Genomic DNA, 26,960 nt, shown 5'->3' with positions numbered 1-26,960 from the left:
TAATGCCCCCATAGCTGCCCCATACAGTATAATGCCCCCATAGCTGCCCCGTACAGTATAATGCCCCCATATAGTATAATACTCTCCATAGCTGCCACATACAGTATAATGCACCCATACAGTATAATGCCCCCATAGCTGCCTTATACAGTATAATGCCCCCATAGCTGCCCTGTACAGTATAATGCCCCCATATAGTATAATACTCTCCATAGCTGCCACATACAGTATAATGCACCACACAGTATAATGCCCCCATAGCTGCCCCATACAGTATAATGTCCCCATACAGTATAATGCCCTTCTTAGCTGTCCCATACAGTTTAATGCCTCCATACAGTATAATGCCCCCTCAGCAGCTACCATATGAGCCCCCCTCCCATACCTGGTATAATGTTCCCATATGTATGTACCTAATAGAAAAATAATAACATAATTAATTACCTATCTCCGTTCCCACGACGGGTGGGGGAGATCATTTTCCTCCTCTGCACTGTGCTGTGAGTGATTTGGCACAGACAGGCGCGATTACACCACTACATCGTGCCTGCCTGCGCCGAGCCGCTCGTGGCACATTGAATGCTGGAGCCTTGCGAATTCAGATTAAGTTGGAAGCGGGACCAGCACAGTCAGCGCTGTGTAACTCAGGGGCCTGGTCGCAGTTGCGACTGTTGGGACCACTATAGCTACGCTAATACATTGGACACTGGTCTGCTCCTGACAACACTGACCACATATGGACCATGATGTCAGGGGCTTTCCCAGAGTCCCGAGCAGAGCTGCTTCTAGCGCTCTGCTGGGGACTCCTCTTCTCCTGACATCACTGTCCATATATGGACAGTGAAGTCTGGGGCTTTTCCAGAGACGGAGTCCCGGAACAGAGCCGCTTCTAGCGCTCTGCCTGGGACTCCTTCTCTCCTCCTTACATCACTGTCCATATATGGGCAGTTATGCCGTGACAACGGTAGCATGAGCACCTGGCGGCTGAGTGGGCCCCCTCGAGTGTAGTGGGCCCCGACACTTGCCCGGGTTCGCCGGGTGCTGACACCAGCCCTCAGTAAAAGCATTCCTAAGTTATTACCACATAAAGTGACACATGTCAGATTTGAAGAATAAGGCTCTGTCAGGAAGGTCAAAGTGGCTGCAGCGGGAAGGAGTTAAAGAAATACTAAACCTACAAGTCAATAAGAAAAAAAGATATATTCAGAAGGCAAATACCTGTCTATTTGTCAGTCTGCAAGGGGTCCTGAAAGCTCCTGAAACAAAAAGTCTATTAGAAATCTACTCGATGTTTCAGCTGGTGTGTTGGAAGAGGCTTGGAGCTTAACTGAAGAAGTGTAGTTTGGTGTCAATTGCCGTCAAAACAGTAGGAATAGACATCCCAGCCAGAAGTAAAACAATGAGTGTGGCTGTGTCTCGCGCAGGAAGTTTAAGGGTCAGTTTACACGTTGTGTAAATACTGCGGATTTTATGCAACAGAAATAGTTACAGAAAATCTGCAGCATAATACAGTAGCAGAAAACTGTATGACAGAACAAATCTCAGAAATTAACATGCGGTGCGTTTTTTTTTAATCCACAATATGTCAATTGTATTTGCGTAAACGCTGCCTGTTTTTTGCAGGTTTTCCCCATTGAATTCAATGGGGAGGTAAGACCTGCAACAAATAGCAGATGCTGTGTGTTATTTGTGGCGGAAATCATGCAATTCCGCCGCGAAACACACAACTCTGGAAAAAAGTCTGTGTATCTTCCCCAGGCCGGCCTCCTGGGATGACGTTTCATCCCATGTGACCGATGCAGCCAAACACAGGCTGTAGCGGCAGTCACATGGGATGAAACGTCATCCCAGGGGGCTGGCCTGGATTACATCAGAGGGCTGGCTTCCAGGGATGACGTTTCATCCCATGTGACCGCCGCTGCAGCCAATCACAGGCAGTGAAACCACATCCCAGGAGGCTGGCCTTCTAGCAGGCCGGCTAAATGCTGCAGTTTTTCCGCAGCGGACACATGGGATGGCGCACAGGGGGCGGATAGGCTGCAAGCTTTTATGCAGCGTATCCGCCCCATGTGAACTCAGTCTAAAAGTGAAGGCAGGAGACGCAGTTGAGAAAGTGGGCAGTTTGGTTGCCTAGGCCACCATGCAATACTGGAAACTATGGAAACCTCTCTGGGAAACTCTGGGTCCAACTCGGTCCGAATTCCTGTCCGATTATATTTGGTCCAAATATACTCATTGCAAATCAAAAATGCCCCGACTGCTCCGAAAACTCATGTCTAACTCTCATGTCTTCTAAGTTCTTTAACGTCATCCAGCATGTAATGTGAAAGTGACACCAAAATATATGGGTAGAGGGAGGGATAACCACATTTAACCACACATGTATTTTGGGAAGGCTGTCTGCAAGGCATTATGGGAAAGCCTCGTGATCTCATGTAATCCTTTTTCTAATCTGTAAAATGGTGGCTGGTCCTCGCCGACAAATGCAATTCTAGATGGGCAGTCTGTGGCATTATCTACAAAGGGAAGTGTGTGGCAAAAAATTTACAAATGAAATTCATCCGTTTTTAAAACGGACAGGGAAAAAACTGATGCAAAACGGGTCATAGTCGGCCATTAAAAACGGAAACACGGCCCGGAACGGAAACGGATGCAAAACGGATGCCAACACCTGGACCCTGTCGTGTAAATAAAGCCTTATATGCTTAAATTGGTTGCCCCCACTATTTACACATTGCTTTTGTCTCGTTTTTTCATTCACACTTTGGCATAAAGTTCTGTAGTTCTTTATTGCTATTAATTTCTTGGCATGCTTCTTTTATTAACTGAATCATGTAATCAACCGTGCGTGGTTTTCTTGAATGTAACTTAACTTTGATAACTCTCGATAAGAAAAAGTCCATCGGGGTAAAGTCTGGTGGCAATTCAACAGGGTCTCATCTACTTATCCACCTATTGTGTAATTTTTCATCAAGAAAATGACGCACCGGTAAAGCATAGTGAGGAGGGCTCCATCTTGCTGAAAATGGAAGTCTTAATTTTCATGCTCCATCTACAATTGCGGTATTACATTTTCTTGGAGCATGTTACAGGTCTGAGGTAACCGTTGTATTGCAGAAGAAAGGTCCAATTACCCCTTTACATGAAAGGGCCGCCCAAACTGTAACCCCAGGTTAATTTAACTATTCTTGAAATGTTGCAAGGGGGTTTTCTATCGAGTAATAAACACAGTTCATCGGACCAAGTTTTTTTCTAATAATGCCATCTCCTTGTGTTTCTTCATTCTAAAATGACCCCAGAATTGTAATTAGAATGTTTGAAAAATCTCCCCCTCTATACCTACTTATGAACCCCCCTGTATGTATATATATATATATATATATATATATATATATATATATATATATATATACGTATGTATATATATATACACACGTATGTATACATATATATATATATATATATATATATATATATATATAATATTGTGACAGATAAGCAGAAGACATAATAGCAGTTAGATCCACACGTCAAGGAGTTAGCAGTTGGCACTATCTCGCACCGTGGCAATATACTGTGGAATGTTGTGCTTCTGGGATCTATGGTTCTATAGCTACTGCTTGTTGGTGCTCTGTGCATATAATAAGTCAGGTCCAAGCATATAATAAAGCAAAGAAAAAAGATGCACACCACTCACCCTTCCAGATTATCAAAATGCAGCCTTTTATTTCATATGGAGACAGGTTATGAACAGGAGACTAACGCATGATAGTCGGACTACAGCCGTTTCGCATCCTCCAGACACTTTCTCAAGGTGAAATGTTTCGCTTCCTCCAGATGCTTTCTCAAGGCGAAAGGCTGACTGTCATATGCTAGTCTCTTGTTCGTAACCTGCCTCTATACGAAATTAAAAAAACTGCGTTTTGATCATCTGGAAAGGTGAGTGTTGTGCATCTTTCTTCTTCGTTTTATTATAATAGCAGTTAGACTCAACTCACTAGCTGAGAAAAATGAGAATTAGAGATATAGCCTGCAGAGGAGAAAACTGCTAAAAATACAGAATACAAGTCATATAATGGCCACACATATGACAACTTATGAAAAGTCATCTCAAAGTGTAGGTACGTTTTAGTTACTCTTTAGTCACGTGACTAACTCATGGAAGACAGATATGCTTTATATAGAGCAATCTTTCGAATAATTTACATCTTAAATCTGACCCCAATATGAAGTGACCCCAATAAAGTACTACAGCTGGAAAATAATATTTATTATAAAATGTACAGTACAATGATCATAATAATATAAACACAGTTTTTCGGCAAAGTCTTTTAAAGACCAAATAATTTATAAAAATGAGACAGGGTTTGCAGTAATTTTTGTCTCATGGTTAGATTACTAATATAAAACATATGCAAAAAGCATTAACCACAGTCATATTTTTCTGTTGCATATTCATAAGTTCATATTTCTCAAAGCCCATTTAGGAACTGAGATGGGTGACTTTCATCATGGCGGAACATTAGTTATCGAGTATGTGAGTGCACACATTTACAATCGTAAAGACAAACTATAACAAAAATGCAAATTGCTCCTACAGCGAAACATTATGTGATGGATTACTGTTAACATGGGTATATTTAATAGAAACAACTTGTATTTTGGCTATAATTTTCCTTTAAAATAGTGGTATTGAATCACTAAAGAGGTAAAGGAAAAGAAAACATCATCAAACAAAGAGCAAAACACATATAACTGTAGTATGTGTATAGTATTAATACTTCTTTGGTAGTAAGGTGCAGATCAAGTGAATGTGATACTGTATCATTCAGAAATATTAATGGTAAATGATATGATTGAGTTTCAAAAGCCTTAAAATCTGATATATTGTACATCTATGCCTTTGGTCTCATTGGTTATGTCATTTTTTTCTTTCTGTATTGTATGCAGATTGGTATAACGGTTTCTGCAAACAATATAATAAGCTAATTGGGGAATGTCCATAATAATTGATACAGTATACCTCGCACTTGTATGGCAGTCATGGGCTTTTACCTGGATATGTGACCTCTTTTGTCTCAATACACATGTATATAGGTGGTTTTTGTGTCACTGCCTAATATATTTTTAGCTGTGCATTTATAATAACCTGTATCTTTCTTTGAAGAATGTTGAATAACTAATGTCCCCTGAGGATGAAGAAACTTGTTCCCATATAAACGAGACTGAGCGCCTGCGGTCAAGTGAGATTTATCCGGAAGCTCCCAGGTTATTTCAGCTTTTGGTATTCCAATTGACATGCAGTTTAACTGAACAGAGCTTCCTGGTCGAGCATAAATAACAGGTGCAGGGCTAGTAGTTATACGGGGAGGATAAGCTATAACTATCACTGGGACGTTCATTGTTGATGAACCATATTGAGTTTTTGCTTTACATTGATAACTTCCTCGGTCATATACAGTACTGTCTCTTACAACAAGGGAGCCATTTTGTAACAGAGAAATGCGACCTTTGACTTGTGGACCATCGATAACCATTCCATTGGGTAATGTCCATGAGATATGAGGTTTAGTTTCTCCTTGTGTGATGCAGTGAAGTTGCAAAGTCTCTCCATTGATGATACTAACTAAGTTGTTGTAATTGTTACTTATTTTGGGTTTTTGGACAATTTGCAAAGTGACCATTCTGTCAGCGGATCCAGCTACGTTTACAGCTCTGCAATGATAGGTCCCTCCATCTACGGCTGTTGTAGAACCAATGTGTAATGTACCATCCTGTCTATGGAACATTCTGTGGAGGTGATTGCCATTATTAATCTGTGTTCCATTTGGGAGAATCCATATTATGTCCGGTTGTGGAACGCCTAATGCTGAGCAGTTAAGTTTAGCAGACTGGCCCTCGGCTACCACAACATTTTCATCTTCATTGTTAAAGTGAGGTTTCACTGCTGGCTCTGTCACAGTCAGTTGTACAATTAACTTGGCCTCCCCACCTTCATTCCTTCCAATGCATAATAACTGTACTGAATCCGTTTTTCGTAAAACTTTAATTTCAAGGGTTCCATTGCGATGAACTGTGATTCTGTTACCATAGTAAGGAGCAGGAAGGATTACTCCTTCTGGAAAAGCCCACATAACACGAGGTGTTGGAATGCCTTCAGCTTTGCAGTCTATAAATAACCGGGTATCTTTCATGGCAGATTCTTTTATTGTCATTATAGTATTGGAATGACCATTAATTTTGGGTGGAAGAACATTAACATGAATATGAACCACTTTTCTATCCTCGCCACCTTTGTTCTGTGCCAGACATGTGTAGTTTCCACTATCAGATCGTTGAGCCTTTTGGATAAGAAGAGTCCCATCTTGAAAGATTTGATATTTTTCAGATGAAGCAGGTATGGGCCGATTTGCTGGGGAGAGCCATGTTACTTTAGGAACAGGCTCACCTTTGGCTTCACATGAAACAGTGACAACATCCCCATAGGGCACATTAATAACTGAATAGGTTTTATTCTTAATAATGGCTTTTTCTGCCACTACTTTGACACTTACGCGCATCTCATCTTGTCCAACTTGGTTGACAGCATAGCAGGTGTAGTCACCTTCCTCTTTCATTCCTACCTCATTGAAGTACAGGGTTCCATTATTAAATACAACATATCTTCTTGAGCGGACCCCACTGTCATCTGACTGCATGATGTTATTGACCATACTTCCATCTGGAAGACTCCATGAAATATCAGGATTGGGAACACCGGTTGCAACACAATCAACCTTCAGATCTCCACCATATATAACTTTATGGTCAACATCATTTTTATGCTGAATTTTAGCAGGTTTCATCATCACGTTTACTTTTAGCACCAAATAGTCATCTCCAAGCTTGTTTCGTGCCATACACAAATAGTCCCCTGCATCTTTTTCAGTAACTGAATAGATGATCAGCGTTCCATTTGAAAATGTCTTGATTCTTGAGTCAAAGCTATTCAAGATAAAAAAAAAATGTATGATATTAGTACATGCAAGAAATACAACATACCTTTCCATAGCAAAAACTGTGACAATATAGCTTTTCATGCAAATAAGCTTATATTTGTAAGACTGTAACATGCACACTGCATAGTAAGGCTGAGTTCACACGGGCGGATACGCTGTTTAATAGCACGGAACCAGGGAATTCTGGGCGAAAAACCACACCAAACTGGTGCAGTTTTTTGTCTGGAATGTTTGCTGTGGAAAACTGCAGCACTTAGCCGACCTGCTAGCAGACCGGCCTCCTGGGATGACGTGTCATTCCAGGAGACCACTGCAGCCTGTAATTGGCTGCAGCAGCGGACACACGGATGAAGAGTCATCCCGGGAGGCCCTCTGATGTCATCCAGGCCGGTCTCTTGGGATGACTGCAGCAGTCACATGGGATGAAACATCATCCCAGGAGGCCGGCCTGGAGGAAGAAACAGACTCCTGTGTAAGTATAAGATTTATTATTTTTTTTTATAAGTTGCGTTTTTTGCGGCGGAATCGCTGTGAATCCACAACTGCTATTTGTTACGGGTTTTACCTCCCCGATTAATTCAATGGGGAAAGCCCGCAACAAATAAGTAGCGTTTGCGCAGATACAATTGACATGCTGCAGAATAAAATTCTGCACCGCAGGTCAAAATTTGAGTGTTGTATCTATAGGCTCCCATTATACCGACAGAGGTCAAAAGAGTGTTCTTTTGGCCTCCATCGGGCAGTATACATCGGATATAGCGTTTTTTGCTGGATAGAATAGCATAGCATAGTTGACTGCGCTATTCTATCCAGAGGCATTAAGTAACAAAAGTATACATTAAACGTATATGATTTTTTTCCCATGGTAGCCTATTGGTGATGAATGCTGCTGCATGACATACGTCACAGGCATTCATTTAATGTATAAGTCTTGGGCTTTTCAATAGCTTTTCATGATGTATCCGTTAAACGGATGCCATTATAGTCTATAGGTGACAGATGCGTTAGACAGATACTTAACATCACCTATAGACTATAATGATATCCTCTAAACAATGTAAGGCTGCCGTCACAGCCTCCATTTAATGTATACGTTCTGAGCTTTTCCCGGTGTATACATTAAATGGAGACCAATAAACGCAGTGTGTAAAGAGCCTTCATTTATGGAAGTTCTCCCAAATGTGAAAATATATTCTCTATGTTTTTACACAGCCCTTGAAATGACTTCTCTAATAATTACAAGTGGGGATGCATTATCTATATCTATCACGAATACTATATTATTTGAATTTATTGAGATCACCATTGTATATAGTGTCATTACTAGTCATTACTGCAATACACTTTTTTGGTATTTGGGAATGGCTTGTGACATGACTAGCATCTTTGTTGAAAAAAATAATAATAAAATACCTGAAGAAGGAATCCACCAGACGTTTAGAAGGAAGCCTCCACATAATTCTCGGCCATGGATCCCCTGCTGCACTACAGTCTAACCGTAGAGTCCCACCATAGGATACATCTGTTTTCTGGGGAGAACTTGCCGTGATTTTTGCATTTGATGTAAATTTCCGTACATCTAGATGTACTATTCTCCTGGCAGCACCTACAATGTTTGCTGCTATACACTCATACTTCCCAATGTCTCTTGGTGAGCTGTTCCGTATGTAGAGTGTACCGTTGGGAAATACAAATAAATTACCATTTGCATACTGTGAAGGACGGACCTGTGTACCATCTAAGAGCACCCAACGAATGGTTGGCGGCGGAGCACCTTTTGCTGAACAATGAATGTAAATGCTATGGCTCTGCGGTAGTGAAATATTTTCCACTTTTTCCTGTTGTATTAAAGGAGGCAACGGTGATACCTGAAGCTTTACAGTCAAACTGTCTGCTCCTGCCACATTGCTAGCAACACACTTGTAGCCCCCTCGGTCAGGAAATGTCACATCTTTCATGAATAAACTTCCATTAGCAAACAGCATTATGCGAGTTTCTGTAGTAGAAACAGTGCGTAGTATTCTCCTGTCTGGCAGTATCCAAGAAATATGGGGAGGTGGTACACCACTAGCGTTACAGTCCATTGTAATTGTATCTCCAAGATATACTAAAATATCCTTGAAACGAGGTAGTATTATTTTTGGTTGCTGAGCCACAACTGACAAAGTAACAGTCATCTTATCAATACCATGTACGTTCTGTGCAGTACACATATATTGCCCACGGTCCTGAAGCTGAAGATTCTGTATATGCAATGTTCCATTATCTAAGACTTCAAAACGCTGTATTTTGTTTTTTGGCGACATTACTGCACCTGAAAAAAAATCAGAGAAACATATCATATAATTCCTGTGTAATACTTCTGATAAAGCTTCAACTGATGGATGACATGTAGGCGTAGAATTTCCCTGAAGCAGCCAATACAGGGGAAAAGTCCGGCCGCATTCAGCTTTCCCCAACTACATCAGTTTATTGCTGGAGAGTTCAGCCCCCTTGGTGACAGCGTCGGCCATTACTAAGTTGTACATTCCCTTTGTAAGATTATGGCACAAACAGTAACTATGAATTTTTTTTTTCTTATGCCTATCCTTTGGCAAAGATAGTGGTTTTGCTTGTATAGTAAGCTGTTTTTACTTATTTTTTCTATTTTGGCTCAGTTCTGGTGAACAAAAAAAACCCTGTTGCTACCAAGGGGATTGTCAACATGTAGAGCAGCTTTTCTTTTTTTCTAATTATGGCTTTTGTAGACAGCCTGGTCTATTAATACATACAAATACATGCTCATCTTGCTCCAAAGCTTATAATGGTTAGTCCTGGGCCCCTCATTATCAGTGACCATGGGGAGTCACACAGGTGGGATTCCTACCTAACTGGTCATAAAATTTAAAAAGGGGTTGTTTTTGAACAACCATTTTAATTAAAGTTATTACTGTAACAAAAATGTGTGGAAATTTAGATAAGAATAGCCGTAGTCACAGAGATGTAAGCTGGTCATAAAAAAAGTAGGACTCCCGCCTAAAGGTCATAAAAGAAAAAAAGGGGTTGTTTTGGGATAACCCTTTTAATTAGTATTATCATTTCAACAAAAACTTTATGCACATTTGGATAAGAATAGTCAAAATGTAAATATTAAACTATGATTTCTTGGTTTCATTCTAGTCTGCGTAAATTGTAGAAAATATTTATATGGATTACCTGTTGCAAGCTTTGTCCAAGTAATGGAAGGTTTTGGTTCCCCAGTGGTTTCACATGGAAAAACAGCATCCATTTCAAATGGTAGAGATACAAACTGGTAACCGGTGGTCTCAATCTTGGGTTTTCTTTCTTGGAATTTGTTGATAAAGGAAGGCTGCTGTGCCGAATCTACTTTATTTTCCGTAAGACGAGGTCTTTGATTAACATTAAAGTAATGCCACAATGGCTGGACGGTAGAACTTGTCTGAGATGTACGACTTTGCACGAAGTAAGCAGGGGTTGTAGTAGATGTGGTAAAAATGCGGGTTACTAATTGAGCAGGGGAAGTAGTCGTTTTTATAGCACTTGATGCTGTCGTCCAAGCTTTGTTATTTGCAGTACTGACTGGGGCTAAAATAGTTGGAGGATTAGGCTTAGCAGTTACAGTAAACTGAAAAAGTCTTGTTCTGTTAAAACGATATGGAATTCTTGGGTTGATGTAATATGGATTTACATGATAAGGGATACGTATTGAAGTACCTTTATTATCAGTTATAACGTTATTTCCAAATGGTCTGTAATAGGGCGTAATTCTTTGGCCCTGAGTAAACTTATTTGGTGTCACTGGTCTTGGTCTGTATAATGGAATAATTGTTGTAGTGGTTGTAGCAGGAGTAGTTGTTGACATCTGTGTAGTGTATACATTCTTTTCCTGGGCATTTTGCATGGTATGTGCAGTATAAGCTGTTATTTCTGGTTTATTGGTTATTGCAATAGGCTGATTAGTAACATAGTACCGTAGCGGTCCATGGGTTCCGATGTGAGGGGGTCTAATATTTCCTCTGACTGGATTATAGTGTGGTGGTACGATTCTATGATGATAGTTGTTCACCACTCGAGGTTGATGACGATATTTTGGGTTATAGGGCAGACTGTTGTTTGATTTTGAACCATAGGTGTCTTTAACCTGTTCTTGTTTAGACTGCACAAACACTTTATTCTGGTTGGAAGAATCTGCATCTAGCTCATTTATCCTTGAAAAAATAGTACTTGCTTGCAATAACTTAGTACCCTGTGTTGGCGCAACTGGATTTATATGTTCTTTGTTTTTAATCTTCGGAACTGAAGGTTGTGTTGGCAAATGTGGTGTGCTCGAAGTCAGGTAGAAATGTGTGGTAGGGACAACAATTTTTTTTGTAACAGGAGAAGCTGTTATATACTTGCCAGGATTGGGTGTTACATTCTGCTTAAATGGGTGGCTAATGGTTGCTGTATTTGAGTAGTAATTGTGGATGGTTCTTTGATTATTTTTGTTTTTAGTAACAATGGTTGAAGTTTTTGGAGTTGATTGTACGGTTGTTGACTGCCTATATGTATCTTTAGGGGTATAAATTGCATATTTCATGGGACTGTGAGTTGTAGTAGCACGGGTGGTTAATGCGGAAGGTTCTGTTGTAAGATGCACTGGGGAAGATTCTGTCCCAAATGCATGTCCAGATTCTGTATACATTTTTACTTCGGTATCTTCTGAAATATCAGCGTTACCTGTTGAAGACTGCCAATATTGATATGGGCTGGTTGTGGGCGATTCTGTTGTGGTGCTCTTTGTGTTCTGGACAGCAATAGTTTGAATGTAATTCTTTTGCATATTTACTGCCTCGTCAACAGATTTTAACATATGTAATTCTTTAGCAATGTTCCTATTTACAGTGTCCAAAATCTCTGCTGCTGTAACTGGAGGAGCAAGTGGTACTTTCAACATTGTGGCAGGTGTTTGTGTTGCGTATAATACTTCTGTTGTGGTAGTTGCAGATAGAGTTGATTCATGCTTTTCTAAAGATGGAAGGATTGCACGATAAGTTGATGGCGGGATATGTGTTGGGTAAGTAGTTACCCTTGGCTGATGCACAATATTATCTTGCTTTGACAAAACTCTTGTGGTCTTTTCTTCTTCTTCAAATATTGGTCTTTTTATAGTTACTATATTTAAATAACTTTGTGTAGAAGACACTGTAGAATTAATTTGATTTTGACGGTGTCGGAAACGGTTGGGTCGGAACTTACGTCTTCCATTGTTTCTTCGCCTAGGATATTGAATAGAGGCTTGTGTTGGAACAGAAGTTGTTGTAGTTGGAAATTGTGTAGTAATCTGCATGATTCTGGTAGTTGTTCCTGGGCTTGTTAAAATAGTATGTGGACTTGTATTAATCCATAAATGTTGCTCTGTTTCCATTGAAGTTCCTGGATAATTCCTACTGTCTACAATAATTATATCGTCACTTTTAGTGGTAGACACTTTTTCTGTTGTGCGTTTATAATTCTCAGTGTATACATCTTCAACAGTATCTTTTACAAGAGAATCAGTGACAACTGGAACAAATAACATGACATCTAAATCAGTACTAGTTTCAAGAGTAGGCAATATTGTAGAAGAAATGCCAGTTGATTTAGGTATAATGCCATCTATAACTTTAGAGACTATTTGATCATGTTCTGGAATAGTAATACCAGTTGGAGATGGAGAAGACGGGTCTGTGTTCACTTGTGAATAAACATTATGTCTGTATTTGATCATTTCTGGTACTGTGGAATATTTATAAGTCGATACTGTAGCATGTTGCGTAGTATCCATTTCACCATTTTCTGTATCATCTGTTTCGGTATTGTGCACAGTAGTAATGATATTAACTGACATTGAAGTTGGGTCTTCATCGACAAGGCTTTCTTGTTCTGGAATGTATTCAGTTTGATATGTTTCAGTTTCAATATCATCTGTTGGATCGGTACTTTCAATACCTGCATCTTCTTCCGTAAATGACTTAAAATCTTCCTCACCTGTAGAATAAATGGAATCTTCTATATCTAGATTTTCAATCGTTGCAGGGTTTGTTGCACTTAAGGTGTTAAATACAACAGATGATTCTGTTGTTTCTTCCTCTGGGATCTCCTCTATAAATGGAACTTCACTATAATCATCTGCCTCTTCATTAGTTGCTACCAAAATGTTGTGGTCTACCTGTGTTGTTAGGTCCTGATATTGTGCTATAGTTACATTTGGTGAAGATGTTATATGTAATATATCATCATAATCATCTGCTGATGCTTCCTCCACATTACTTGCCATTTCTGTAATTGTATTGATTGGTTCCGATATCAAAGATGGAGTTGTGGCTTCATTCTCATAGGTTGGGATAGTTATGGCTCTTGGGGTGGTCAGAAGTGGAACATCAGTAGTTCTTAGATTATTTCTCCCTCTAACTTTAGCCAAAATGCTGGCCCATTTCTTGGGATCAATCTGCTTATTACCCCCTATTATTCTCCTTCTGGATTCAAATTTTCTTCGCCCTTCTGCTATATTGCTATCGTCATCTTTTTCTGTATTTTTCCATGAATTGATTTTCTTCCTCTCTTTTCTGGTATTTTTGCCTTGAACTCTAGAACTTTTTTCTTTGCCAGATTGTATTATTTCCTTGACATTGTATTTGTCTTTTTCCTCTTCTATATCCCTTTCACCAGATCCCCTGTCATCATCTATCAGATCATATGTTGGCTTTGAAGATACCTTTACCATAGGGTGCTTTTTGATTATTGTTACTTTATTTAACTGTTCGGAGTACTTTCTTAGAATTGCTACCTGCACGCTATAGTCATCTGCTCCATATTGATTGATAGCTATACACCTGTAAAGGCCGCTATCGGTAAGCTTCGTAGTTGGAATTAGTAATGACCCATCATTTAATAAGAATGTGCCTGTTTTATTTGTGGCTGAATTTATAATATTGTTGTTTGGTAAAATCCAATTCACATCAGCATTGGGATTTGCCAATGAACTACATGGTATAGTTACAGTTTCTCCAACAGTTTTAGTGACCACTTTATTCTTGCTTTCAGATATCTCATTTGATGAAGGCTGCACCATCACTCTTACAGCTAAGATGTCAACCTCATGCTTTACTTGTGCAATACAGTGGTAGATTCCAGAATCTTGGAAATCTGCTTCTTTTATTACTAACTGTCCACTTGCAGATATAGAATATTTACTATCCTTATTAATGTATGGGGCTTTTAATGTGGTACCATCTGGGAAACTCCATTCTATAGTAGGTGTTTCGGAAGACTTTACATGGCAGGTCATTTGGCAAACACTTCCTTTAATAACACTATATGATGTTTTAGTGTTTTCATTCCTATTTATCATGACCCAACTATTCTTTGGATACTGAATATCTTTTGTATGAATCGATTGGGAGACATGTGTGGAGAAAGACAAGGTAACTTTCTTCGCTGTACTCATTCTTCTATTCAGCTGAAGCTTGATGACTGTTTGCATAACCCATTCAGGTTCTGCGGATATTACAGCTCGAACGCCTGTGTAATAATACGAATCATGATCCAGATTCTGCTTATATCTGTAAGTTACTTTAGAGCTATCTGTAAACAGCAGTTCCCTTTCCAACTTCACAGGTACCTCGCTGTAGTAAGCTATTAGTTTCCATAATTTTTCATAGTTATCCCGAGTCATGGGACATTCAAAATCTAAAGCAAATGTTGCATTAATGTCAAATTCTTCTTGATGAAGTTGGTTCCACTGAATTTTGCTGTAGTCTTTGGTATTTTTCATCTGACAATCCAAATTAACTTTATTTCCATGTTCATCTGTCATATTTAAAATAATATGCCCAAGAAAATCTTTATTGAACTCTAACATTTGAAGCTCAGTGTCATCATCTTCAGAGTTAATGTCACTGCTGTTTATCCTTAGCGGTGAGGAAATAGTAGGCCGTGAACAGGACATATCTTTCAAACTCTGAATTTCTTGGTTTCGTAGATGTCTTGGGCTGGAACACATTGCGCACAGCTGTCCGTTTTCATATGATCTGTCTTTCTTGCATTTTAACACACCTATATGAAACGTAAAAAAGTTACTTTAATATAAAACACTGTGAGCTGCTACAATATGTCTTACATTGAGATAAATTGACATCAAGGCAAGCTTGATTCTCAAGTTACTTCCTTTAAGTCTGAAAACACTGGCTGTACATTACTATAGATGACTACAGATGTATTTAGTTTCAAAGAATGACAACATTAAGAACTTCTTACAGATAATTCAATCAAGGTATCAGTTGCCTTCATGAAAGAATATTTTTTGCTCTCATCTCTTGGCTCTCCATAAAAAGCAATGTGATGTTTGTAAATTAATCTCTTGTGATTAAAGAAGATTAACTAGTTTATTTTAAGTTTTGCATATTAAAATTGGTAAAAAAAAAATCCCTATTTAGGGCCAGATTCAAGTTAGGACAAAAGGGTGATTGACCCTTAGTTCCCTTCAGCATTTCTAGACACTCTCAGCAGCAAGACATGGCCGTTTGAAAAGATTTAAAGCAAATCTTAAAGAGGCTCTGTCACCACATTATAAGTGGCCTATATTGTACATGATGTGATTGGCGCTGTAATGTAGATTACAGTAGTGTTTTTTTATTTAGAAAAATGATCATTTTTGACAGAGTTATGACCTATTTTAGCTTTATGCTAATGAGTTTCTTAATAGGCAACTGGGCGTGTTTTACTTTTTGACCTGGTGGGCGTTGTGGAGAGAAGTGTATGACGCTGACCAATCAGCGTCATACAATTCCCTCTATTCATTTACACAGCACATAGTGATCTTGCTAGATCACTATGTGCAGTCACTTACCGTATTTTTCGGACTATAAGACACATAAGAATAAATCTTGCTAAAAAGTCCCTGCGTCTTATAGTCCGCAGTCAAGGGACCCGGCATCGCCGGGCGCCATGACCGCTTTATTACTTAACCCCTTCCCGGCCCATGACGTGCCGGCACATCATGGAGCGGGGGGGTGGATGATGTATGGAACGGGCTGAGCCCACTCCATACACTTCAGGTGTCAGCAGCTGACAGCAATTACGCTGTTCTTGGCCGTTTAATGGAGTTGTGCCATAAAACACATGTATTCCCTATCCACAGGATAGGGGCAGTGGCGTAACTACCGCTATAGCAGCCGTAGGGCTGCTACGGGGCCCGCAGTATGAGGGGGCCCATGCCACCCGCCGGAGGCTCCGCTAGCAGCTGCTATGGCTTCTACAGCGCGACGCCACTGAAGGGGTTGTTCCTACAAAAGACATGCATCCCCTATCCACAGGATAGGGGATACATGTGTGATCGCTGGGACGCCCAGCGATAAGGAGAACGGGACCGAAAGTCCCCCGAAATTCTCCATGACAAACCTCAGACTTCCGGGCTCTATCTGCAGCTCCATAAAAATGACTTGCGCACCGGTCGCGCTTGTGCGCATGCGTGACCAGCGCTCCTTTCATTTTTATTGAACTGCACAGACGCCGGAAGTCCGAGGTTTGTGATGGAGAACTTCGAGGGACTTTCGGTCCCCCTGTTCTCCTTATCGCTGCCAGCGATCACACATGTATCCCCTATCCTGTGGATGCATGTCTTTTGTAGGACAAACTATAGGCCATTTTTTTTGGGGTGGGCTATATGGCGTTATCTACAGGAGGGTGGGGGTCTGTATGGCGTTATCTACAGGGTGGGTTCTGTATAGCGTTATCTACAGGGGGTTGGGGGTCTGTATGGTGTTATCTATGGGGGGGTTCTGTATGGTGTTATCTACAGGGGGGTCTGTATGGTGTTATCTACAGGGGGGGTCTGTATGGCGTTATCTACAGGGGGACTCTGTATGGCGTTATCTACAGGGGGACTCTGTATTGGGTTATCTACAGGGGGGATTTGGGGCTGTAAGACGTTATCTACAGGGAGGCTGTAAGACGTTATCTACAGGGGGCTGTAAGGCACGTTATCTACAGGGAGCTGTGTATGGCACTTTCTACATGGTGGATTTGGGGCTGTAAGACGTTATCTACCAGGGGGGCTGTAAGGCGTTATCTACAGGGGGCTGTGTATGGCGCTATCTACAGGGGCTGTGTATGGTGCTATCTATAGGGGGCGCTGTGTGGTGGAATCTATAGGGAGGCACTATCTACAAGGTGGGGGGTTGTGTGATACCCAGCGGAGGGGGGCCTAAGTCAAAAGTTTGCTATGGGGCCCAGTCTTTCCTAGTTACACCCCTGGATAGGGGATACATGTGATCGATAAGGAGAACGGGGACCGAAATTCACCAAGAGCGCTGCATGAGAAGCTGTGACTTTCCGCGTTCTGTGTCTGGCAGCTTCATAAAGATGAATGGGATTCTTCTGCACATGCGCGAGTGGCTCTCCATTGATCTCTATGGAGCTGCGGAACAGATAAGACAGACACAGAACCCGGAAGTCCAGGCTTCTCATGTAGCACTTTGGGTGACTTTCCGTCCCGATTTTCTTCTTATCGCTGGGGGTCCCTGTGGATAGGGGATACATGTGTTTTATGGCAAACCCCTTTAACTAGTTAAATGTCGTGGTCAATAGCAACCACGGCATTTATAGGGGTTTTTCTATGACGGACATTTATGACATAAATGTCAGATAGATGCATGTCCCACCTTTGGGACCGCACCTAGCTCTAGAACGGGGCCCACTAAACCCCGTTCTAGCTTTCTGTGCTCTCCCGGCCACTTGATTACATGTGGAGTTTCTGAAGCTGAGATACGCTGTTTCCGTAACTCCCATAGAACTAAACAGTAGTTACGGAAACAGCGTAGCTCGCATGCTACGCTGCTTCCGTAACTGCCATTAACTACTATGGGAGTTAGGGAAGTAGCATAGTTAAAGTACAAAAAAAAACCTCATTATGTCACCACATTATAAGTGGCCTATATTGTACATGATGTGATTGGCGCTGTAATGTAGATTACAGTAGTGTTTTTTTATTTAGAAAAATGATCATTTTTGACAGAGTTATGACCTATTTTAGCTTTATGCTAATGAGTTTCTTAATAGGCAACTGGGCGTGTTTTACTTTTTGACCTGGTGGGCGTTGTGGAGAGAAGTGTATGACGCTGACCAATCAGCGTCATACAATTCCCTCTATTCATTTACACAGCACATAGTGATCTTGCTAGATCACTATGTGCAGTCACTTACCGTATTTTTCGGACTATAAGACACATAAGAATAAATCTTGCTAAAAAGTCCCTGCGTCTTATAGTCCGCAGTCAAGGGACCCGGCATCGCCGGGCGCCATGACCGCTTTATTACTTAACCCCTTCCCGGCCCATGACGTGCCGGCACATCATGGAGCGGGGGGGTGGATGATGTATGGAACGGGCTGAGCCCACTCCATACACTTCAGGTGTCAGCAGCTGACAGCAATTACGCTGTTCTTGGCCGTTTAATGGAGTTGTGCCATAAAACACATGTATTCCCTATCCACAGGATAGGGGCAGTGGCGTAACTACCGCTATAGCAGCCGTAGGGCTGCTACGGGGCCCGCAGTATGAGGGGGCCCATGCCACCCGCCGGAGGCTCCGCTAGCAGCTGCTATGGCTTCTACAGCGCGACGCCACTGAAGGGGTTGTTCCTACAAAAGACATGCATCCCCTATCCACAGGATAGGGGATACATGTGTGATCGCTGGGACGCCCAGCGATAAGGAGAACGGGACCGAAAGTCCCCCGAAATTCTCCATGACAAACCTCAGACTTCCGGGCTCTATCTGCAGCTCCATAAAAATGACTTGCGCACCGGTCGCGCTTGTGCGCATGCGTGACCAGCGCTCCTTTCATTTTTATTGAACTGCACAGACGCCGGAAGTCCGAGGTTTGTGATGGAGAACTTCGAGGGACTTTCGGTCCCCCTGTTCTCCTTATCGCTGCCAGCGATCACACATGTATCCCCTATCCTGTGGATGCATGTCTTTTGTAGGACAAACTATAGGCCATTTTTTTTGGGGTGGGCTATATGGCGTTATCTACAGGAGGGTGGGGGTCTGTATGGCGTTATCTACAGGGTGGGTTCTGTATAGCGTTATCTACAGGGGGTTGGGGGTCTGTATGGTGTTATCTATGGGGGGGTTCTGTATGGTGTTATCTACAGGGGGGTCTGTATGGTGTTATCTACAGGGGGGGTCTGTATGGCGTTATCTACAGGGGGACTCTGTATGGCGTTATCTACAGGGGGACTCTGTATTGGGTTATCTACAGGGGGGATTTGGGGCTGTAAGACGTTATCTACAGGGAGGCTGTAAGACGTTATCTACAGGGGGCTGTAAGGCACGTTATCTACAGGGAGCTGTGTATGGCACTTTCTACATGGTGGATTTGGGGCTGTAAGACGTTATCTACCAGGGGGGCTGTAAGGCGTTATCTACAGGGGGCTGTGTATGGCGCTATCTACAGGGGCTGTGTATGGTGCTATCTATAGGGGGCGCTGTGTGGTGGAATCTATAGGGAGGCACTATCTACAAGGTGGGGGGTTGTGTGATACCCAGCGGAAGGGGGCCTAAGTCAAAAGTTTGCTATGGGGCCCAGTCTTTCCTAGTTACACCCCTGGATAGGGGATACATGTGATCGATAAGGAGAACGGGGACCGAAATTCACCAAGAGCGCTGCATGAGAAGCTGTGACTTTCCGCGTTCTGTGTCTAGCAGCTTCATAAAGATGAATGGGATTCTTCTGCACATGCGCGAGTGGCTCTCCATTGATCTCTATGGAGCTGCGGAACAGATAAGACAGACACAGAACCCGGAAGTCCAGGCTTCTCATGTAGCACTTTGGGTGACTTTCCGTCCCGATTTTCTTCTTATCGCTGGGGGTCCCTGTGGATAGGGGATACATGTGTTTTATGGCAAACCCCTTTAACTAGTTAAATGTCGTGGTCAATAGCAACCACGGCATTTATAGGGGTTTTTCTATGACGGACATTTATGACATAAATGTCAGATAGATGCATGTCCCACCTTTGGGACCGCACCTAGCTCTAGAACGGGGCCCACTAAACCCCGTTCTAGCTTTCTGTGCTCTCCCGGCCACTTGATTACATGTGGAGTTTCTGAAGCTGAGATACGCTGTTTCCGTAACTCCCATAGAACTAAACAGTAGTTACGGAAACAGCGTAGCTCGCATGCTACGCTGCTTCCGTAACTGCCATTAACTACTATGGGAGTTAGGGAAGTAGCATAGTTAAAGTACAAAAAAAAACCTTTTCCGATTTTTCCCCAAGCACAATGTAAAAAATAAAATAATTTGGTATTGATGTGTCCGTAAAACTCAGATCTATTACAATATACCATTATTTAACTCGCATGGTGAGTTTAAAAATGTAAAACATCAAAATAGTTTTTTGGTCACCCAAAATATGAAATAAAAAAAAAAGTGATCAAAAAAATCGTATGTACCAAAGAATGGTGCCAATAAAACTACAGCTAGTCCCGCAAAAAATAAGCCCTCACACCGCTCAATCGATGAAAAAAAAATAAAAAAAAATTTGGCTCTCAGAATGTGGTGAAACAGAATAAATTATTTTTTAACAAATCATTTTTTTCCTATTTTCTGTTGTCTAAAACCTGGGTGCGTCTTATGGTCAGGTGCGTCTTATAGTCCAAAAAATATGGTACTCACATAATAACATTACTGAAGTGTCTTGACAGTGAATAGACATCACTACCAGCCATGATGCAATGTCTATTCAGAATCCTGACACTTCGGTAACGTTTGTGTGAAATTTACAGCACAGCAAGCGTAATCTCGCGAGATTACACTGTAAACTGTCATTTAAAACGAGATTACGCTTGCGGTGCTGTAAATTTCACACAAACGTTACCGAAGTGTCAGGATTCTGAATAGACATAGCATCCTGGCTGGTAGTGATCTCTATTCACATTCAGGACACTTCAGTAACATTAATATGTGAGTAAGTGACTGCACATAGTGATCTAGTAAAATCACTATGTGCTGTGTAAATGAATGGAGAGAAGTGTATGGTGATTGGTCACTGATTGGTCAGCATCATACACTTCTCTCCACAGCGCCCACTTGGACAAAAAGTAAAACACACCCAGTTGTTCATTAAGAAACTCATTAGCATAAAGCTAATATAGGTCATAACTCCGTAAAAAATTATTGTTTTTCTAAATAAAAAACACTGCTGCAATCTACATTACAGCGCCGATCACATTATGTACAATATAGGCCACTTATAATGTGGTGACAGAGCCTCTTTAAACCAGTTTTTCTCCTTGCACGGAGCTAGTTTTCTCTAACATCAGTCATTGGGGTAAAGTAGAGCTGCTTCTATACACATTAGCTTGCCATTGGGTCGTGTCAACATTGACAGGATTTGCTGACAATAATCTTATTATTATATCCAGATTTTATTTATAGGTGGCGCTAGAGACATTTGTATTCCTACCAGAGGAGAGCTATTTTGCATACTTTTCCCAGAGTGCATTGCTTTAAAAGACTCCCTACCGCCAAGAGAATCAGTAACTTCCAATAGCTTAAGTTAGTGATGAATCATACTTATACTGCATGGTATACAAATTATTTTTTTACAATAGTAGTCTATGGGTAATGTTTGCAACTGTATATTCACACTGCGTTTTGGGCATCCGTTGGAAATATATGTCGGGAAATACTTCCAATGTATGCAACTTTATGCCATACATTTGCATATGTCACCCATAGACTACTATTGAAAAAAACTTATACTATGCATTATACATTTTATTGTGGTGTCTGGCTGAATAGGAATGCCCAGAAGGATGCATTTTCCTATACAATAAAAACAAAGCTATATGGACATATTAATTCTTGGCATCCGTCAGGCCCATAGGCCATGTCCCGGTGCATATGTCAAATGTACACTATAAATGCTGTGCAAATAGACTCTTACTGGTAATTAATAAGCCTATCGCATTCAAAAACAGTTTAAAGGTGACTTTCTTGGAATGGGAGTATTAAAACAATTATTTTCTGTACAATTTACTGATATTTCGTTGATCAGTTATTTTGTAAGTCAATAATATGATGTTTATATCAGGTTCTGGAGCAACTTGTTTATCTACCTATGCCCTACAGCCCAGTGTCCTAGTTATACTGAATAATGTTATTTACACAAATATTAATACATATTACCACAGTTATTTAAGAAATCACTCACCATTGGACTGTTCATCCCATTTGAGTAGCCATTTTAATTGACAATCACAGGCCCAGGGGTTCCCATGAAGATATAAGTTCTCCAGTAATGGCATTGTTTGGATCATGCCAGCGGGGAGTGTCTGAATCATGTTGTCTGATAAGTAAAGATGCTTCAATGTAGATTGTCTGAAATAGTCCAAAAAATTAAAAGTGCAGAAGGTGTTGGCATGGAGTTGCTGAAGTGAGTTCCCTTCTAAATGAAGTAGTCTTAAGGCCGTCAAACCATTAAACGCATTGGGATGTATGAATTCAATTTTATTATGGTCAACATGTAATCTGGTTAAACCAGAAAGTCCATGAAATGTGTGGCTGGTAACCACTTTCAGCTTGTTGTAGCTCATTTTGAAAACCTTTAGAGAAAAGAAAACAAGAAAATGCAATTATGTAAGAAAACAAATTAAATCACAATATGAACCAAAGACAGAATTATGTAATGAGGCCTCATGCACACGACCGTATTTTTTCCCACCCGTAAATACTGGCGTAAATATGGGTCCGGTGTCACACGTGTTCGACCCGTTTTGCACCAGTATTTACGAACCCGTGCCCGTAAATATGGGTCCGGTGTCACCCGTATTCCACCCGTATTTACGGGCACGTTTTTGGCGTTAAAATAGCACTGCACTAATCGGCAGCCCCTTCTCTCTATCAGTGCAGGATAGAGAGAAGGGACAGCCCTTTCTGTAATAAAAGTTAAAGAAATTCATACTTACCCGGCCGTTGTCTTGGTGACGCGTCCCTCTCTTCACATCCAGCCCGACATCCCTGGATGACGCGGCAGTCCATGTGACCGCTGCAGCCTGTGATTGACCTGTGATTGGCTGCAGCGGTCACATGGCCTGAAACGTCATCCAGGACGTCGGGCCGGATGTCGAGAGGGACGCGTCACCAAGGCAACGGGCGGGAGACCGGACTGGAGGAAGCAGGAAGACCGGACTGGAGGAAGTTCTCGGTAAGTATGAACGTCTTTTATTTTTATTTTTTACAGGTTTATTCTGATCGGTAGTCACTGTCCAGGGTGCTGAAAGAGTTACTGCCGATCAGTTAACTCTTTCAGCTCCATGGACAGTGACTATTTACTGACGTCGCTTAGCAACGCTGCCGTTATGACAGGTGCACACATGTAGCCACCCGTCATTACGAGAGCTCCATAGACTTCTATGGACTGTCCGTGCCGTTATTACGGCCTGAAATAGGACATGTTCTATCTTTTTCAACGGCACGGGCACCTTCCCGTGAGAAAACGGGAAGGCACCCGTCGCCAATAGAAATCTATGAGCCCGTTATTACGGGTCGTAATTACGACCCGTAATAACGGGAGTTTTTACGGTCGTGTGCATGAGGCCTGAATGTCAATTAAGTTAGTTATTGAGAACAAATAATTATTAGAAATCCATACAGATTAACCCCTTCCTGTACCATATTATGTACTAGCACACTTGAAAATATTTTTGTGGGGTGGAATGGGAAAAAAATAGTGATTCGGATATCTTTTTGTTTCGTTTTTATAGATTTTACCGTGCGTTAAAAATGATGTGTTAACTTTATTCTGCGGGTCAATACGATTACGGCGATACCAAATTTCTATAGTATTTTTTAGTATAGTGAAGTTTAACATACAGCTGACATCCACAACTTATGGAATGGGCTCAGCCCCTGAGCCCACTCCATACTTTTCCTTCCGGTTTCCACCGTATAAATACGCCGGACACCAGGAACGGTTAAAGGGATTGTCTGGCTAAGAAAATACCCTATTAGTGTATTCTAAATTAAAGAAAGGTTTCTTTTTGCAGACCTCCATCAATTATTCTTAACAGAGAACAGCTATAAAGATTACCCCCCCCCCCCGGAGGACTCGGTATGTCCGTGCATTATATGGACAGCCCGTTGATTTCAATTGGTTCCATGTCATGTTTAATTTCCCCTGTGATGGCATAGGTTAAAGTTAAATATAGAATAGGTTTTCTATGCAGAACTTCCACTCAATGCTAACAGTAATTCATAACAATGGACATTTGCTGGTAACACTATTGTATGGCACCTATGGTCTATGTTTGCTAGTTCCACATTCAGTGGTTTATGTTATTTATTTTCTGTTGGTTATATTTCAGCAACATATTCCACAGCACTGTACAGCAATTCTTACCATTTACATCAGTCTACGTCTACAATAGGGCTCATAACTTATCAATAGCTTTTTGGAATATAGGCAGAAACTGGAGAACCCAGAGTAAAAACATAAAAACTTCATGCAGAAGTTGCCCTTGGACAGATTCAAACCCAGGACTCCAGTGCTGCAAGGCAACAGTATTAACCCCTGAACCAACATGCTCAGTGGAAGATGTTTGAATTAGGCACTTTTTAGAAAAATATCACTATCCAATTCAATCCATATCCATTAAAAAAGCATTAGGGATGACTTTATTTCAGTGGTCACATGGGATGATAGAGGAACACATAGTAACACGATTTATATGTAGTACTCATGACCCAGTACATTACATTATCTTGAACATTGCATATGAAATATATTAAGTATATTACCTGTAGGGAACTCAAGTCTTTGAAAGCCCCATTAGGAATGTTTTGAACATCATTGCTATGAATCAAAAGCATCTCTAGTTTTGATAATCCAGAAAATGAATGCTCAGGAATGGACTGAATGCTGTTGAACCTGAAGACAAACAACATTATTCCGCAAATGAGAATATTCTGTTTTTATTATAACTGGAAAAAAATATAATGATAAATGAACTTTAAGGGCATGTTCAGACGTGGCATAATTTTGCAGACACTGTCCGCATCAATGCCGCATATAATCCGCATTGCAGATTCCGTTGCGGATTTGGCTAAAATGTTAAGTATAATGCTGCGGATTAGTCGTTGCGGATTCAGCAGAAGACTACATCCTGCTCTCTTTCAAACATTCCATCTCAGTCTGGCTATAGACCCCGACACACATAGGTCCAGCCAGAATGATGAAATATCCTGTTCCTAAAAGCAATCCGCAACGCAACACACATAACATGTGCGGATTTCATTGTGTAATTTTGAAACTCCATTGAAGTCAAAGGAGAAATTCCGCAACAAGTACGCATCAAGTCCGCAACAGACAGTGCATGCTGCGGACAGAAAATTTCGCACTGCAGCCTGTGGTCCGCAGCGGAGTTGTCCACAACGTCTGCACGAAGATAACTAAAAAGGTGTGGAAACCAATGGACAGACTGTCCGCAGCGGAATTCCACAGCAATTCCGCCACGTCTGAACACTGAACGCTGTATAATAGGCATCCAATAAGTGATGTATGTGTAGGAACATCGGTCACACATCTCTTCTCATCTATATACTTACGTTGAATTTGCAAGAAATTACAGTACATATATATATATATAATCTTGTAATAACTAATATGAAAGAATCTGAGCGATTACTTACTCATAGTTGTTAATTAATGGTAATTTTCTGTTGTCAAAAGACTAACATTTGATTAAATTAAATTTTGGTTATTCATTGTATAATGAAAAGTTATATAATTTCCCATATATTTTCTGTATCAATTCCTCACAGTTTTCAAGATCTCTGCTTGCAGTCATTCTATAAGAACCATCATTATTTACTTCCAGGGGCTAACAATCTGTCCCAGACATGTGGTGGTCCTACAGATTCCGAGCTTATTACAGTACAGTTATCAAAGCTTTCTCTTGTAAAGTCAGCCGCTATGTGATCATCATATGACTAGGACAGATTTGTATCCGCTAGAAGTAAACAACAACTGCAGGTAGAGATCTTGAAAAATGTAAAGAATTGATACAAAAAATATATTGAAAAATTTATTAACTTTTCATTATACAATAAGAAACCCTTATTCGCTGAATTCGTAGTATCCATTTAATTGAAATTTTATTAATCTGTTATTAATAAATCTAAAAAGCAATGATAGAAGATAACATTTATAGGCAGTTTTAAAAGTTTAGTGCTCATAATGAAGCATGCCAAACGCAAGCCAAATGCCTGCATCCCATCCATTATAAATACAGAAGGCATCCTTATAGTACCTTGGCAGGGAATCAAGTGTTGATTTTTAGACATACAAAGTGCCATATAAATTTCACACTAGAATGAAAGAAAGTGCATACAAACCCTAAATTAATTCTTTCCACATGTTTTGGAATTTTTGTTGGTACTGTGACTAGAGATCGGAAAGTGCAGTGAACTTCAGAATTGACATAGCAGGCACATGGACGAGGACAGGAAAAAGCACTGCGTGGAAACCTCAGGGATACAATCATTAATGGAAACAGCCATAAATGTATCCCATGGTACATTCTGGTTACTGTCTTCATTTTTGCTCCTATAGATATAAAACAACAAAAATATGTTATTACCTATTTAAAAAAAAAAACGAACATATCAAGTTCACAGTAGAGCACAAAATACTGAGCACATTTGTTTAAATATGAAATCATAAAATTGCCATATGGGATAAAGCGGAAACAGGGCATATACTGTACAATGCAAAAAAAAAAAAAAATTAAAAATATCTTCAAATATGTTGCCGGACTAGCCAAATCACATTCAAGACCTCATGCAAATTACCCATTTGTGGCTGGAGCTTAAACAGTTTTGGAATAACAAACAATTGCAGTGTCCGCATGTGCAAAGCTGATAGATGAATATCTTATGA

The 26,960-nt window shown here is 40.7% G+C and overlaps 1 protein-coding gene across 1 annotated transcript; it reads right to left on the bottom strand.

The window, feature by feature from the left end:
* Positions 1-4,912: 4,912 nt before the first annotated feature.
* On the bottom strand, positions 4,913-26,625 carry MXRA5 (matrix remodeling associated 5). The gene is made up of 6 exons (XM_075850771.1): positions 26,417-26,625; positions 24,821-24,950; positions 22,236-22,626; positions 10,194-15,074; positions 8,412-9,312; positions 4,913-6,984 (listed from the first exon to the last, which is right to left on the bottom strand). The coding sequence occupies exons 1-6, from the start codon at positions 26,617-26,619 to the stop codon at positions 5,079-5,081; spliced, it is 8,412 nt and encodes a 2,803-aa protein (XP_075706886.1). The 5' UTR covers positions 26,620-26,625; the 3' UTR covers positions 4,913-5,078.
* Positions 26,626-26,960: the final 335 nt, after the last annotated feature.

The sequence above is a fragment of the Rhinoderma darwinii genome, chromosome 2 (assembly GCF_050947455.1).
Source record: "Rhinoderma darwinii isolate aRhiDar2 chromosome 2, aRhiDar2.hap1, whole genome shotgun sequence".
Classification (NCBI taxonomy): Eukaryota; Metazoa; Chordata; class Amphibia; order Anura; family Rhinodermatidae; genus Rhinoderma; species Rhinoderma darwinii.
The sequence above is the reverse complement of the archived record's forward strand: the minus strand, read 5'-3'. Positions and strand labels throughout refer to the sequence as shown.

Bases quoted from the DNA above. Each gene is read 5' to 3' on its own strand.
- MXRA5 (XM_075850771.1), bottom strand. From the start codon at position 26,619: ATGAAGACAGTAACCAGAATGTACCATGGGATACATTTATGGCTGTTT. The intron at 24,951-26,416 runs GTTTGTATGCAC...GTTTGTCTTCAG, and splicing joins GTGGAAAGAATTAATTTAGG to GTTCAACAGCATTCAGTCCA. The intron at 6,985-8,411 runs GTATTTTATTAT...TATCTTGAATAG, and splicing joins CTGGTGGATTCCTTCTTCAG to CTTTGACTCAAGAATCAAGA.